Source organism: Nyctibius grandis, chromosome 7 (genome assembly GCF_013368605.1).
Source record: "Nyctibius grandis isolate bNycGra1 chromosome 7, bNycGra1.pri, whole genome shotgun sequence".
NCBI lineage: Eukaryota > Metazoa > Chordata > Aves > Nyctibiiformes > Nyctibiidae > Nyctibius > Nyctibius grandis.
The window spans coordinates 14,646,743-14,663,066 of NC_090664.1; the positions used below are offsets into that span (position 1 = coordinate 14,646,743).

The following is a 16,324-nucleotide window of genomic DNA, read 5'->3' on the forward strand; positions in this document are numbered from 1 at the left end:
AGCACCTACTGCAGGAAAAATAATTTAAAAAAAAAGATGCCAAAAAGGAGGAAAATGCAATACTTAATAAAGAAAAAAAAGTGTGTAGATTTTTTTTTTTTTAAATGAAGAGTCTGTATTTAATTTCCCTTTAGAAATAATGTTCCTTGGACATTTAAGGTGTAAGTAAATTGTTGGAAGTTGGCACTTGGTTTTCTAATTTTTTCACACTACTTTGCTGTGAGCACTTCCAAAGCATTATTTACAAATGCTGTGCATTATGTACTTATGTTACATGTATAGCAAGATGGTTGATCTTTAAATTCAAGAGGGCAGCCACCATTAACAGTCACATGCCTATATGAAAAGCATGGAAAGGAAGTTAAAGCAGCTGAAGCAGCAGCCAACAAACATGGCACCACCTTAAATTAAAACTTTGTTACTTTGGTACAAATTCTGTGATTTTGAGGGCTGAATTACTGACTTTTAAACAATGCTATTAGGAATAATAACTGGAGTCTCAGCAAAAGGGAATTACCTTGGGTTAAATCTCAGCTTTTGTAAGGGATAGGTACCATCTTCTTAAAAAACATAGAAGCTGAGCAGAGTGACCTGTTGGAAGCAGACAGAAAAACTAAAGCATAATGTCAACTAACCATCACAAGCCAGCCTGGATTTTAAAGACATTTTTGACTTGAACTTTTTAAATCTTGCATTCTTGAGAAACCAAAGACCCACAGACTTTTTTGTCCGAGATTCTTGATCACAGCTCTTTCACTAATAGCACAAACCAGACGTCTAGAAAAAGCAGGGACAGAGTTACGTTTTTTTCTTCATTATTTGGACAGACTTTGGGTGGGGCTGGACGAGGTGCCAAGGCAGGGGTGAGCAGCTAGAGGTGCGTTCCCACCCTGGTGACCTAGGTGAGGCTAAAAGCGTGGCACCAACAGGGCCCGCAAGCAAACAAGGTTGGTGTGGATAAGGATTTCATAGAATCATAGAATCATTTTGTTTGGAAAGAACCAAATTGTTTTGGTTGGAAAGGACCTTTAAGAACATCAAGTCCAACCATCAACCTAGCACTGCTAAGTCCACCACTAAACCACGTCCCTAAGCACCACATCTACACGTCTTTTAAATACCTCCAGAGATGGTGACTCTACCACTTCCCTGGGCAGCCTGTTCCAATGCTTGATAACCCTTCAGGTGAAGAAATTTTTCCTGAAGAAATTTAATCCAATCTAAACCTTTCCTGGTGCAACTTGAGGCCGTTTCCTCTCGTCCTATCACTTGTTACCTGAGAGAAGAGACCTACACCCACCCTGCTACAACTTCCTTTCAGGTAGTTGTAGAGAGAGATAAGGTCTCCCCTCAGCCTTCTTTTCTCCAGGCTAAACCACCCCAGTTCCCTCAGCCGCTCCTCGTGAGACTTGTTCTCCAGACCCTTCACCAGCTTCGTAGCCCTTCTTTGGACTCCCTCCAGCACCTCAATGTTTTTCCTGCCGTGTGTTTTGAGTGCTCTGACAGCGTGGCCGCCTACCAAGGGAGCTCCTGAGAGCCCGGTGACCGGGAGGCCCAGCCGCACAAGCGGGTCAGGGCATCGATTGCAACGTAGTTACAATCGTCACGATGAAGTAGTCCGGCAGCTCCTGAGACATCACCGACCTCAGGCGGGGCAGCGCGGCCCCGGACGGGGCCGAGGCCGGGTACGTGCCCCGCTCGGCGCCTTTAAGGCTCCGCCCCCCCAGCTGGCCGTGGGAGCGGGGTCTGAGGGCAGTGACCTCACCGCTCCCACTGCGCATGCCTGCTGCGGCGCGCTCCTGGCGCTGCCCGGCGTAGGGGGGCGGGGGGCGCGTGGCCGGGCGGCGCGATGGCGGCCGCCGTGGGCCTCTCTTCCTCGCCAGGCTCCCCCGCCGTGAGCGAGCTTTGCCAGAACGGGCGGGAGATCTTCCTCGAGGCCTCGCGGCTGCTCCTCACCTACGCGGACAATATCCTCCGGTGAGCAGGGCACGGCGGGAGGCGCCCCGGCAGCCGCGTCCCCTGGGTCGCCGCCGCCCTGTCGCGGCCGAGCCCGGGTTCAGTTCGCGGGCCAACGGCTGGGTAGCGGGCGTTGCCGCGGGGGGACCGGCCGCCCCCGCCTCCTGGCGGCGGCTGTCCGGAGCCTGCCGCTTCAGCCCCTTGGCGTCCGCGCTCCGCCTGCCCCTCTCGTGGTGAGCAGCTGGCGGGGCTTTTCGCTGCCGTGACCGGAAAGCGGCCTTGAGAGCAGCGGCTGTGCGTGCCCCTCGCCCGCCGCGGGCGATGGGGCCGGGGCCCGAGGAGCTCGGCTGTCCCGCCGTACGGCCAGCGCCCGGTTCCCGGCCGTGGCTCGCTGGTCTCGCCTGTGCGTGGGTGCCGAAGGGGTCTGTGGGCACCGCGGGCGGAGGTCGGGCGGCAGCGGCGCGGCGAGTCGAGCGCCTTGGCTGGCGCGTCGTTAAGAAAACAGGAGTCCGCTGGTGCACTTAGCAAATCCGGTCGGGTTATTGATGCCGCTTCAGAGGCGATTTATCGCAGACTACTCACACGCGGCAATTTATTTCTGGGCTTACAGACAGACCGTCTCAAAGACGAGCCATATGATTCAATTTTGTTATGTAATATCGAAGTTCAGAAACATCTCACTGCTTTTTGTCGTTATTTGAAAACAAGGTTACTTTTCACGTAAGTGCGTAGTGGCTCAGATTTTTATTTCTTTATTTGTCGCTGGTTGGTTTGCTTTGAGGGCTCGTTTTTTTGTGTGTTGAACGTAAAAGCCTGCATTGGCCCTGATTCTGCAAGCATTTAAGAACCTAAAGATTAGTGGATGAATAACAAGTAATGCTAAAATAGTAACTTGACTTTTCTGTTGCCCTTCTCTTCTGACTCAGTAAGATTAGTAACAAGAGTTAATTATAGTTGAATTTTTGCGAGGTGGCTCTGTAGAGTGTATATATACCAACATGTATGATTGACCTTGATGTCTTCAAGCAACTCAAGATGTACGAGCTGCCCCTCCTTGTCTATATCTGGTTTGTCAACCACTTGCAAAAACCGTGCTCTGTGACAGAGAGCGGTGGATCCTGGGCTGGCTCGTTTTAAAGAAAGAGGCAAGAGAAGAAGGTTTAGAAGAGTTGAAAGAGGAAAGGGGAACTGAGAGGTAGGCCTTCAGGAAGCAAAGAGACCATAGTAGTTTAACCCATGTACCGGGAATTTTAGCATAGCTTCCGTAGTGGGCCTAAAACCATCCAGCATCGAGCTGAGGAGTTAAATTAGAATGCTCCCAGATAGAGGGGGGCTTGAAGTTGTCTTTAAGTGTCACTGCAGACTAAGCCCTGCTGGCTAGGACTACAAAACACATATTTATGAACTTAAGCTGCAAACTAAAATTTAGAACCAATTTTGTAACTCTCAAAGTTAAATGCAGAAGGACATGAATTAAGTCAAAGTTTTAGATAGTTTCGTTCACACCATGTAGGCAGAATGTGAAACCTAAACTTTTAAAAAAATCTCTTATGAATGACTAATACTGCTTAGTACAGTTACCCAGTTTTTAAGTGTTTATTTAGTTTGCAAACATAATTAAAACTTCCGATTTCTTCAGGAATCCTTATGAAGAAAAATACAGATTAATTCGGATTGGAAATCCAGCATTTTCCACGAGGCTGTTGCCTGTCAGAGGAGCAGTTGAATGTTTATTTGAGATGGGGTTTCAAGAGGTGAGTATAATTTAGTCATTTCTGATGTTGTCTTCCGTTTACACACTAAGATTTAAAATTAGATTTTTTTTTTTTCTCCTTTCCTGGTTGCAAGGCACTAGATTTTGTTTGCAAATATCTGCAGTTAACCAACAGAAAATGTAGATGAGGCTACTTCAGAAATCTGGTGGAGCTAGAGCTAAGCTGCTCTGTGATAAGATTGGGTTTCTGCTCTTCAGGCACACTACTAGTTCACTTAATGGCCAGATATGTATTCATGCTGGCACAAAGGAAATGGTGGGAAAACCCCTTCTCTTAGTAGCAGCTCACTATTAGGTGGACATCAGACTGCATCATCAGACAGTGGTTTCCATATTGTAAATCTGTGCGTTGAAACCATCTCTTGGAAGGGGAAAAATAAGTCCTCTTCTGCTGCTTGTTCCTATTGTCAGTAGAGCTTGTGTGGCCCCATAGTGAGTTAGATAAGGGAAGCTGATCTGATTAAAAATTAATCCCCTAAAACAAAAAAAATAAATATTTTTTCTGCCAATTCACAGTGCAGCTGCAGAAGTACTAGTGTTGTCATGACAGCACTGGAGGGCAACAGATGATTGAAGTAGTGGGAGGGTGGGACTTTTAACCATTTAAAACAGTTGTGAAATTGTATCCTAAAATAGTCTTGAGTGAATCTTGCTTCTGTTGCAGTTAAAAAGATGTGTTTTGAAGATTGATTTGTGTCCTGAAATGGTCTCTGTCTTGGTAGAACTTAAACTGCCAAAACTTGTTAAGCTAGAAGCAGCCTTTGTAATTACAGGAGTGCTGAAGTGAAAACCGAACTCTTGTTTAATGGTGCAAAGCTCTTGCTCTAGCTTTGTTTTCATTTGTCTGTTTGATGCCACGCTTCTGTTTGGGTACATACATTATGTTATTTAGGTCCAGCTGTCATGAGACCTCTGCCTTCTCTTCAGGTAAAGTTAATTAGTATAATTGTTTTAATTTTTTTTTAAAAAAAAAGGTGTGCTGAAAGAAATGGTGCCTGCAGAGGGAGAAATGGTCTGTGGATTTATTCTCATGCTGGTGCTCAGGAGATGACATTTAATGATGTATTTTAGCCAAGAGGTAGTCAGTGTAGCTAGTGAAGCACTCAAGCAGTAATAACATAGTAATTTAAAACTTGTTATAAAGTGCTACTCCCACTTCTGTCAAATCTTTAAGAGCATGTTGGCTCAGTCTTATGGTCAGTCTTACTATGTCAATTGAGGATGGAGCTTACAAACTTCTCAACTGCGATAACTAAAATTGCTCTTTCTTTTGTCTCTGCTCAGTAAGCCAACTTTTTCAGTTCAAAAGTGAGGACTCTTCTGCTGAATTGATACATTCTGTTTAGTTTTGTGGTGATTGTGACTGTTAAAGGGAAGCACTGTGTCTGCAATGATAGGTGACCTAAGGTAACTGTGGATAAACGAATTAGTTTAATAAATAGAAGTGCTGCAGTGGTAGAAACTGAAACTCTTAAAGTATGAATGCTTCAGGATATTCATGTTTTTAGTAACCTGTTTCTTCATGTTAAGTAAACTGATATTTGCTTCTGTCATAGTTACTAATCTTCTGTTATGCTACTAGTAATCATGTTACAATCAAAAATAGGAACCCAGAAATCAAGCTGCATACAGGTCTGAAGAAGAATAATATTTCCTGTCTGAAAACTTATAAAACCTAAAAGATATTGGTATAGAAGAGAATTCCCAGCAGATGCCATTCTAGAGGCTTCTTCCCCCAGCATTGGCTATCCTCCTGTATTGCCTAGCATTTCACTGCTGTACTGTGAGAAATGAGCATTTGTTGTTCATTTCTGTTGCTGCTGCTTTCTCTGCCAAAACATAATTGCGTTGTCCATGTGTGGCTCTGCAAAATAAGTTACTAACGAAAGTACGTTGTTATGAGCCCCTTTTCTTTAGACTGATTGTAGGTTCTTGATCTAATAGCTTCTGCTGTGAGGGACCTACAAACTTCTGCTGTAAGGGACCTAATCTGAAGGCTGAATCCTGCCAAGCCTCAACGTGCTAACTTTCCAGTAAATGATATAGCTGTTAGCTTTAGATACAACCCCCTGACTAGCTCAGATCTGAGCTAACTGCTGAATTAATTTGTCTAAATTTCAGGGAGAAACTCACCTGGTTTTCCCTAAGGAAGCTTCGATTGAACAGCTACGTAAGATCAGAGACTTAATTGCTGGAGAGAGGAGTAGCAGACTGAATGAGTCAAATCAAATCCACAGATCAGGATCCTCTGAAACTGTGGCCAGCACTCGGAGAGTTGCACATCAGCCTTCAAGACCTGCTGACTCTGTTCTTGCCCCTGCCCGTCAGCAACCAGACACATCACGTGTGCAATCCCTTGAAATGGTAATTATAACCTGAAAACTTTGTAGGTGCACTAGTCTTGAATATAAAGATTAGAGAAGAGTTAACTGTTGGGACAGGTTGCTCATAGAGGTTGTGTAGTCTCCAAATGTGGGCGTTTTCAAGACCTGACTGGATAAAGCCCAGAGCAACTTGGTGACCTTATAGCTAACCCTGCTTTGACCAGGAGGTTGGACTAGAGGAATTTTTTATTTTTCCAATGGTTTCTGAAGTTTTTGAGTGTTTTCTTTGATCTCCATGCAACTTCAACATGAAAGACGTTGTAAATAGAATATTAGCAAGAGATTTTCAATATATTCATTAATGACTTGGATGAGGGAATAGAGTGCACTGTCAGCAAGTTCACTGATGACACAAAACTGGGAGGAGTGGCTGACACAACGGAAGGCTGCGCAGCCATTCAGAGGGACCTGGACAGGCTGGAGAGTTGGGCGGGGAGAAATTTAATGAAATATAACAAGGGCAAGTGTAGAGTCCTGCATCTGGGCAAGAACAACCCCATGTACCAGTACAAGTTGGGGGCAGACCTGTTGGAGAGCAGCGTAGGGGAAAGGGACCTGGGGATCCTAGTGGACAACAGGATGACCATGAGCCAGCAGTGTGCCCTTGTGGCCAAGAAGGCCAATGGCATCCTGGGGTGGATTAGAAGGGGTGTGGTTAGCAGGTCGAGAGAGGTTCTCCTCCCCCTCTACTCTGCCCTGGTGAGGCCGCATCTGGAATATTGTGTCCAGTTCTGGGCCCCTCAGTTCAAGAAGGACAGGGAACTGCTAGAGAGAGTCCAGCGCAGAGCCACGAAGATGATTAAGGGAGTAGAACATCTCCCTTATGAGGAGAGGCTGAGGGAGCTGGGTCTCTTTAGCTTAGAGAAGAGGAGACTGAAGGGTGACCTCATTAATGTTTAGAAATATGTGAAGGGCAAGTGTCACGAGGATGGAGCCAGGCTCTTCTCAGTGACATCCCTTGACAGGACAAGGGGCAATGGGTGCAAGCTGGAACACAGGAGGTTCCACATAAATATGAGGAAAAACTTCTTTACGGTGAGGGTGACCGAACACTGGAACAGGCTGCCCAGAGAGGTTGTGGAGTCTCCTTCTCTGGAGACATTCAAAACCCGCCTGGATGCGTTCCTGTGTGATATGGTCTAGGCAATCCTGCTCCGGCAGGGGGATTGGACTAGATGATCTTTCGAGGTCCCTTCCAATCCCTAACATTCTGTGATTCTGTGATTCTGTGATTCTGTGATTCTGTGATTCTGTGATTCTGTGATTCTGTGATTCTGTGATTCTGTGATTCTGTGATTCTGTGATTCTGTTGAAGATGTCCATAAATTGATCAGGGTGTCATGGGGAAAAAAAAAAGCTGATTTGTATTGGAAGTGAACAGCAAGGTCAGGGAACAGAGGGAGGAGTAGGAAGCTAGGACTAGGGCTGTATGCTGTGTTTGGTGTGTGAGAGCCAGCAAAAGAACAGGAGCACAGCCAGAACCTTTATAGTTGTTGGCATCTCAGTTCATGCATTATGGCCTTTTATGTGTAGCGTGTGAGAAGGGCTTTATTTTTTCACATGTGACTGTTGTGAAAGACAGGAATTTAGCCAGGCAAGTTCAAATCTATAGTTATTTAGGCTGTGTTTCCCTTGTCCAAGAGGTTGAGATGAAGTTCCCTATCAAGACAGAGGCAGAGTCCTTTCATCTGATGTTACCTGGCCTGATGGGAGAAGACTCTTAACACCTCATACAAATTTGAAAAATGAAGTTATACCTTTTAATAGAAGGTTTGAAGGATGCTTTGGTTTGACTTTATGAAGAGATTTTCCCCATAGAACCAGGGTCACTTTGGTATTAAAGTTGGTGTAAGATGAATCCTTCCAAAAGCTCACTTCTCGTACATCCTTAAACAGAGTTTGTCTCTTAAGTTATATTATCAGTATATTGTTGGATACTGAATTATGACATACTATTTCTTCCCAATACCTACCCAAGATCAGCGGAAGAGAAATGGCAAAGCATAGATAGAAGTGATGGCTTTTGGGGAGAGAGAGTGCTCAGTGACCCATCATCATCCATAATGTCCTTTGGGAAAGGAACTGTTGTAGGCACTTGAATATTGAGCCATTTAATCTAATTATGTTAGCATGCTAGTAGTTGCCTCTAAAATATACTGACTGGATTTATTTTAATTTGTCTGGAGTTTCTTCCAGTGTCTTCTTGGTTTTTACTGTTTCAGTCACTTCTGCAATGATGGTTGGAAGTGATTATGAAACCTCTAGAGTGACTTGCCATAGTACTGGTTAGTTCTGGAAGCTTTAAAGCTTTAAAAGTTGCATTGATCTTGTAATGAGAACAATGTTGCAGATTTCAAGCTGACATGATGTATTCTGAGGTTAATCCTTCTCATGTGTAGTTATTCTGCCCTGACTTACCCTAGCCATCAGAGTTGTGGATCCATTTCTCTGCAACTGTTACTTTTCCATGCTTCTTGTGATTCAACATGGGTAGTGGGACCAAACTTACTGAGACATTGCTAATGCAATGTTGGCGCTGTATTTCCACTGATCTCTTCAGGGAATTATACTGATAGCTCTCTGAGCCATTGAATGTGGTCTATATAGCCCATAAAATACCTTCTGGCTATGACTTGGCCATTTTGCTTGGACAGCAGTAAGTGTTTTGTTTTTCAGCGAGTATACTGCAGAGGCATAGTTGTATTATTGTTGCATGCGCTGCTGTCAGATGTCAGAGAGATTTAGAGTGGTTTTTGTAGGGCAAGCATTTTTATTTCTTGCCTATGCGCTATACCTGTGATTCATGGGAGTCCTGGTAAGCACAGGGAAAAGCGGCTTACTTGAGACAGCACAGGAATATTCCCAAATGGCACAGTTCTAGGGACCTAGCCCATCATTATTTTGCCTCATCTGTGTCTTTTCTGCATTTTTTATTGTAAGGCATTCTTGAGACTTGGGAGAAAGGAAAGCTCTGGCTAGTCATTGTTCTGGTGGATGGATTCTGATCCCTTCCTGGATGACACAGTGATTATAGGAGGAAAGAGGTATCCAAACTTAGATTTGCAGTGAGATTCACCACACTTCTAGATGTTTGCATAAGATTTAATTGGTATACAGTGGCTTCCATGAATCCAGTTAAGCACTACTGCAACAGTGATGGTGTTTGCCACTGGGGAAGTCAGAATTGTCAAAGAATATGGGAGATTTTCTGCTGTGCTGAGCAATATCTCTGAACACTCTCTCAAGAAGCTGACAGAACATGAAGATCTATGCCAAGCTATTGACAGTCCCTAACTTGCCTTATCTCTGTTCTTTCAACTTGCATTAAAGTGAATCTGAACACAGTTGGGTTTATGATGTTCTGTTACCTACAGCTGATGAGCTCCAGGAAGAGCGAAACCAATTGTGTTCTGTTTCAGCAGTTATGAAAAGTAAGGACTGGTCCTGTAGTACTGTCCAGCATCAAAATAATCACTCCTAATTTAAATGCTTCTTTGAAAGAACTTATCTTCTGAAGAGTTTTCACGCTCTGTAATATGTTGCATTTGCTGCTAGCATCTCAGGAAAGTGTGGGATTTTTGATGAAACAAAGATGGTCGTTAACAAGGCTAAAGACTGAAGCATGACCTAGCACTAGAGAAAAGGTAATTTAGTAGTGCCACAGGCTTCCTCTCAAAATATGCCAGACTCTTAATTTTAAAATCCCATTTCACTTTCTGTGTTGTTCCCCTTTAAAAAGGGGTAAATAGTTTGCTCAGCTACTAACTCCACTATTATTAACTTTAGCTATTTATTTTAATAGATACGGGTGTACCTTATTGGGTGCAACATGTAGTTAACACTAAGTGACACTTGGGATGACTGACTGAAGCAGCCTAGTTCTTACATTCGATTTCTAGTGAAATACACTGTTCAGTATATGGTCACAGGGCTATTTATTCAAATCTGTATCAGAGTTGATCTTTGAGAGAAAGAAGTAGAAATAGCCAAGCAGCAATCATGAATAAGAAATAGAAAAGCAGCATTCATCAATAATAGAGTTTTGCGAACTGGTGCACCAGTGTCCAGGAAATCGAATGAGTTACAGATTCTTCTGTGGATTTCAGGTAAAAGGTGTCCAAAAGAAACGGGGAGGGGGAGGAGTAAGTAAAAAACTGCCATCATTTAGAAACAGTTTTCTCTTCTTCCTGAATCAGTACACTTTTCACTCAGGACACCCTTCAGAATGTTCAAAGATGACAAGGCTGGCTTTACAGTTTGGCTGGTGGTGCCTGCAATTTTTGATATCTTTACAAATAAACATTTCACCTGTAAAGAAATATATAAAGTAACTATGAGTATGGAGTTATGACTGACTTAAACTGAAACAGGAGAGCTTGGTGCTTCTGGCTTAAGGTGGAAGTTCATAAATCATCTTGTGACTGAAAATCCTTTTGCAGGCTGCAAGTATCTTGAAAAAACTTCAAACAAATTTTGAGCATCTTGTATTGATGTATGAGAATCCTTCTATTCAGCAGAAAGCACTAGCTTCAATTCCCCTCCAGCAATTGAAAGGAAAGGCTCAGAAAAAGCTAGCACAAGCTACAAGACTGGACAAAGGTAATGCTACCAAGTTATACTGTATATGAAACTAGAAATATTCTTTTAAACATCTAGATTATGCACATATCTACTATGCTTTAGGTGTGTGGATTTGGTTGTGTGTCTGCAGGTTCCAAATGCTGTCTCCAAATGAGAATTACCTTCTTCCTGATTTTTGAGTTTTCTACTCTTCTCTCTCCTTCTGTTATTTTTTTAAATTTCGTTTTTGTCATCCATCCTTTACTGCTTTCACGTAGAAATTTTGAACTCTTAATTGCTGAATTAGTAGTAAACAATGCTGGGGAAACAAATGGAGTGTGCATGTACTGTTATATTCCTTGCATCTAGAGTGAAATAGCCACAAGAAGAGGAGGAGAGCTTCTTGTTTGAGTAGTTGTTGTTTTGAAGTTGTCAGAGTGCAGTTTTCCCAAATGTACTACAATTGAATAAAATTTTAAAATACCGCTTGTCTTTTTGAAGTGATAGTATTGCTGAAATTTTTCATGAGACCTTTCCAAGACACAACCTGATACAAAGAATCACTTTTCTTGCTAATGATTAAATGAATATGGTTGTTCACATGCTGTCCTCTTGGAGCTAGAAATGGAATATAGGCATAAATATTTGTGGCATCAGTGGCTAAAATTTGTATTTTCTTCATAAATTTGGTTTGAATGTACAAAGTTTTTGTCAGTTAAAAATGACATATTTCTGTTTTCAAGTGACAGTTTTAGATTTGTTTCAGCAATACAGTGAAATTTTACTTGTAAAAGAAATATTTAAAAAAAATACAATTCTGAGACTGTGTTTGAACAAAAAATCCTTTTCACTGTGAATCTTTGATAGAAGACTGTTGGAAGCAACTCTGCTAACTTGATGGGAGTGCTGTCAATTTGCAAACCAAAAATAAGCTCTTCTCATCTTTTTTATACATGACTTTGTGATGTCTCATACAGCCACACACTAATATATGATTGTGCCTTTGGCATTAGGGAACTTTTTGACAATAGATTTTCTTAGTAATTTTTCTCTTTTTGTAAAGCTGTACTGGGAAGAAGGAAACCACATAAACAAGTACAAAGCATTTTCATTCAGCAGTGTAAGACAATACAATGGGGAAAAGGGACAGCGGTAGTAAATGAAAACTATTTAAATTCCTTTAAAAAGCAAAATAAAGACAAGCATACCTCTTAGAATCTGCTCTAATTCTGCTGTGCACATTGTTAAAAAGCGGAAGGAAGGAGGAAGGTGGTATTTCCAGGTGCTTATTCCCAAGCCATCAAGCTGATCTTTTCAAAATGGCTTTCAGACCTTAATTTAGATACAAATAAAGGGGAAGGGATGGAACTGCACTGTTTCAGATTGTCAAAGTTTGAAAGCATTTTAAAAGAGCTTTATAGAAACATTCCTTTGGGAATGGGCTGTGTATGAGATGTCTGGGTAATTGGCCCTTTCAGCTTTTTTGGTTTACCTGTTTCACTGTATTAAGACTGTTACTTGTGGGAATAACTGCTTAGTGCTGGGGGACACTTGTTCTTAGGACTTCCCTACAATGCATAACAGGCATTTTTGGCTGGAAATGTCTAAGAAGATTACAGTCATTTGATGAGAAGTACAGACTTTTTTTACTGTTTCCCTTTACCACTTTCCATTAGAAAGATGGATTGTGCAGTCAAAAATAGCTGCATGTCACAGCCAACTGTTTTCTGTTCAAATAAATCACATTTGTAATTCTTTCCATGCAGTGTTTTCATGAAGGATTTATTTTACAAACCAAGAGAAGAATATTCATATGATAGCGGTCGTATTTGCATAGATGGATTCTGGTTTGTATGTTGTTATCCAGGAAAAGAGAATATGGCCTGTGCTTGGAATCTTCTCATTTGTTTTTTAGCAGAAAGCTTGAATATACAAGCATATCCATTTTGTAAGCAATAACACCTTCTCTGAGTGTTTCAGCACAAATGTTTTTCACATATAATAAGTAAAAATGGAAATTTTACTACAATTAAAAGTCAGGTTTTCTTGCTTTGATTAACAGATGATCTTTTCTGATATGCTTCATGGTCTTGGCAATGTGTGTTTGGACCCCCCCAGAGTCTTTTGTACCAAAGACTACTTCAGCTTCAGAGGAAGATGTGAATTGAGCTTAAATAAGTAAAACACACATCTTACCTAGTCTTTCTTTGCCATCCTGAAAAAGGAGCTAGTGCACAAATTTCATGCAGCTTCATTCAACTTAATTTAAACAGCATTTTTATAAATTATTTTTGTATCTTTGTATTCATTAGTCAGACCTGTCTACACTGTGACTGCAAGCAAGCTGTAGTACATAAAATAACCAGGTATTAATAGCTATGATTGCAGTGTGACCTAGATGATGGAATTAATAGGAGGACTTATTTGAAGGTTTATGAATCTGAGAAGGAAGAGTATCTCTCTGGGCATTGGAGCAGAATATACATTTAAAGACTCTAAGGAGTTAGAAGGGATGGATCTCTTTTGGAAGACTGGATTTTTAAATTTGTTAATTAGATAAAGTGGGGTTATTTCCAGGTGACAGAATAGTGACAGTGTGTGAGTAGATTCTAACACCTGTTGTGAACACAGGAAAATGGGCCAGTAGTCTGGTGGTCTAGTGTGGTGGAATCGGCTAGAGTAGAAAAATAAAGACATCCTGTGTCTAGCTTGGGTAAACTAACAAAGGTGTTTATTTGCTGAATTTATAAACAAACTCAACTTTGTTCATGTGGTATATGTACATGTTCTACAATAATTAAGCTGTGTTTGTAGAAAGACTGTTCATATTACACCTGGTTGTCTAGACTGCTGCCAGCATCTGGTTCTTTGGGATTGTGGAATCAAAGCAATTTTTATTCATAGTTCAATAGCTAAGAATAGGAAAAGAATATTTAGGAGTAGAATAAGAATTAACATTCTCTTCCAAAGGCCTGGAAGAATATGAGGGGCATGAGGAACTTCACTGGGCTTCACGGTATATCTGACTTGTTTTTCTGAGCAATTCCTTTTTCTCACACTAGCTCCAGTGTTTAGGAGTGCAGTTTTTTATTCTTTAGATATACAGTTTGATGTTACTCAGTCTTGAGAACTTAGATTTTCTTTTTTGTGTGTGCTTAAGTTACATATGAAGCTTTTTTTATAATGAGACTTCTAAAAATGTAATGAAGGCCTAGAGATGGTGATTTATGTAAATACTGGAAAGTTCAACTAAATTATTTTTCCATTTGACCTAACTGTGTGTTGTGACAATTTTACAGGTGCACATGTGAATGAAGAGGACTTCTTGTTGGTGGAGCTCTTGGACTGGTTTAAGAATGACTTTTTTCGTTGGGTAAATAATCTTCCTTGCAGCAGGTGTGGTGGGCAGACAGAGCCTAAAAGTGACTACCTGTTGCCTACTGATGATGATCTAAGGTGGAATGTCAGTCGAGTGGAAAATCACTACTGCAACCAGTGTCAGTTGTGTAATAGATTCCCAAGGTGAGCATACAAAGATTTGCTTTGTCTTTTTTTTCTTGTTTTTCAAGAAACAGCTTTGTATTTGTGCATTTTGTGAACAAGTGATAAGTTGTTGGCTGAAAGATTCTAGAAGCCGTTTTAAGCAACATGATAGGATGGTTGATGAACCAGCAAAGGATCTATAAGATTAGAGATTTTAAAAACCAAAATATTGCTTGCTTTTATGTGGTCTCATTCTGAATACTTGTCTGATTTTCTTCTTATGATTTTTTACTGTTAATTTGATAAAGTACAGCTTCTGAATAAAACATGTTAATATTGGAGTAGTATGAAGGTAGGTTTTTGTTATTTCAAGGAAAACTTTCACTTCTATGGGAAATAGCACATCTTCTGCTGAGTCTGTAGCAAAAGAGCAAATATCCAATTTTTTTTATATTTTTGCTAACTATCAAAAGGACCAGCATACAAAAATTGTATTTTGAGATGAAGTCTAAGTCAATTTTGAAAACTGAAAAAAACAGATTAATTTCAGTCGTGCTATAAACACGTAATGGAGTCATGTGAGTCAAAGTAGAAGTACCATTCTGCTCCCACTTGTTTTGTGCAGTACAGCAATTATTTCCGTTATCTTCCATGGACTAAATAGCACTGAAATATGTTTAAATCATCACAAGGATAGTCATGATGTAAAGATTTTGAAAGGTGAAATGTATTTTCAATTATTCTGGTTTTCTTTTGTTTTTTCTCCTGTAGATATAATAACCCTGAAAAACTTCTGGAAACCAGACGTGGACGCTGCGGCGAGTGGGCTAACTGTTTTACACTGTGTTGCAGAGCTGTAGGGTTTGAAGCTAGATATGTCTGGGACTGTACAGGTATCAGTATTCTAGAACATCATAATGTTAATACAAACTTCTGCAATGTGAGGTTATCTATTTTATGGTTCTCAGATTATATTAGCCATCAGGCAGCATGTAAAGTTATGCAGTTCAGCTAACAAAGACAATATAAATTCAATTTCCTGTCTTGCCTGATGAGATGAAATATAGTTCTGCAAGTAAGGTTAGATAATTGACTTCAGAATGATACAATCTTTAGCTGAATCCAAGGGACTGTGATCCTAAGATAGGAAGAGAAAGCTCTGGTAACTTTTCTGAATGTAGATAAACGGAAAACATGTTCTTTCACTTGTTCCTTCATTTAATGAATTGGGAAAAGTTACAATATTCTACAGAATTAGAAGAGAGACTCTGTCCTTATAATGTTTATTCTTGGCTTTGTTATGTAGATCATGTGTGGACTGAAGTATATTCTTCATCTCAGAAAAGATGGCTTCACTGTGATCCCTGTGAAAATGTCTGTGATAAACCTCTTCTCTATGAAACCGGGTGGGGAAAGAAGCTCTCCTACATAATTGCATTCTCCAAAGATGAGGTAGGAGTAACGATCTTAATGAAAACCAAACTTGATCTGAGGCAAGTGTGTGATGTATTCCATCTTAGTGTGATTTCCAGAATTATTATAGAAAAAATAGCTAACCTCTTTAAATGAAGCAAGATACATGGTAATTTTTGGTTGCTTTATTTTCTTTTTCAACTTGTGCTTGAGGTTGTTGATGTCACTTGGAGGTACAGCTGTAAGCATGAAGAAGTACTCTCTAGAAGGACAGCACTCAGTGAAGCTACACTACGTGAAACAATTAACGCACTAAATAGAACGGTATGTAGCTTTTCTTAAACGTATTTCTTTAAGTGAAATGTAAGTGACTTTCCAGAATGCAAAGTCCTTGAACAAAGGAATGCATTTAGTAACCCAATAGGAATGTCCGTGCACTATGGAATATTAAATTCTGCTAACTATACAGACCTCATTTTACACTGAATACAGAAGAATCAGTCACAGTACTGAACTTAGGTGAAATAAGATAAAGAATGGTATGTAAAAGGATTATCATATTGTCTCTTACGTAGTCAAATGTATGTGTATATACAGTGTGTGTACACATAAATACATACTGTGTGTATATACGTTTTCTTGTTGGCTTTGGAGTAACTTGTGCATCAACAGATGTTGGGGGTAAACTACAACTGATTTGTAACTGTGTAGACTCCTTGAGGGTGGCTGAGCATTTTCCACATCAATAATGCTG

The 16,324-nt window shown here is 40.8% G+C and overlaps 1 protein-coding gene across 3 annotated transcripts in view; it reads left to right on the forward strand.

Moving 5' to 3' along the window:
- The first annotated feature begins 1,800 nt into the window (after nt 1-1,800).
- NGLY1 (N-glycanase 1) overlaps nt 1,801-16,324 on the forward strand; it is a 40,957-nt gene continuing 26,433 nt past the window's right edge. For all 3 annotated transcript variants that reach the window (XR_011048570.1, XR_011048571.1, XM_068405511.1), the window contains exons 1-8: nt 1,801-1,977; nt 3,596-3,710; nt 5,852-6,094; nt 10,554-10,713; nt 13,974-14,196; nt 14,929-15,050; nt 15,464-15,609; nt 15,784-15,894. Coding sequence is in view for 1 of the 3 variants with exons in the window: in XM_068405511.1 (XP_068261612.1) it covers nt 1,850-1,977; nt 3,596-3,710; nt 5,852-6,094; nt 10,554-10,713; nt 13,974-14,196; nt 14,929-15,050; nt 15,464-15,609; nt 15,784-15,894 (1,248 nt within the window). In the remaining 2 variants the exon portion in view is untranslated. The remainder of the gene's footprint in view (nt 1,978-3,595; nt 3,711-5,851; nt 6,095-10,553; nt 10,714-13,973; nt 14,197-14,928; nt 15,051-15,463; nt 15,610-15,783; nt 15,895-16,324) is intronic.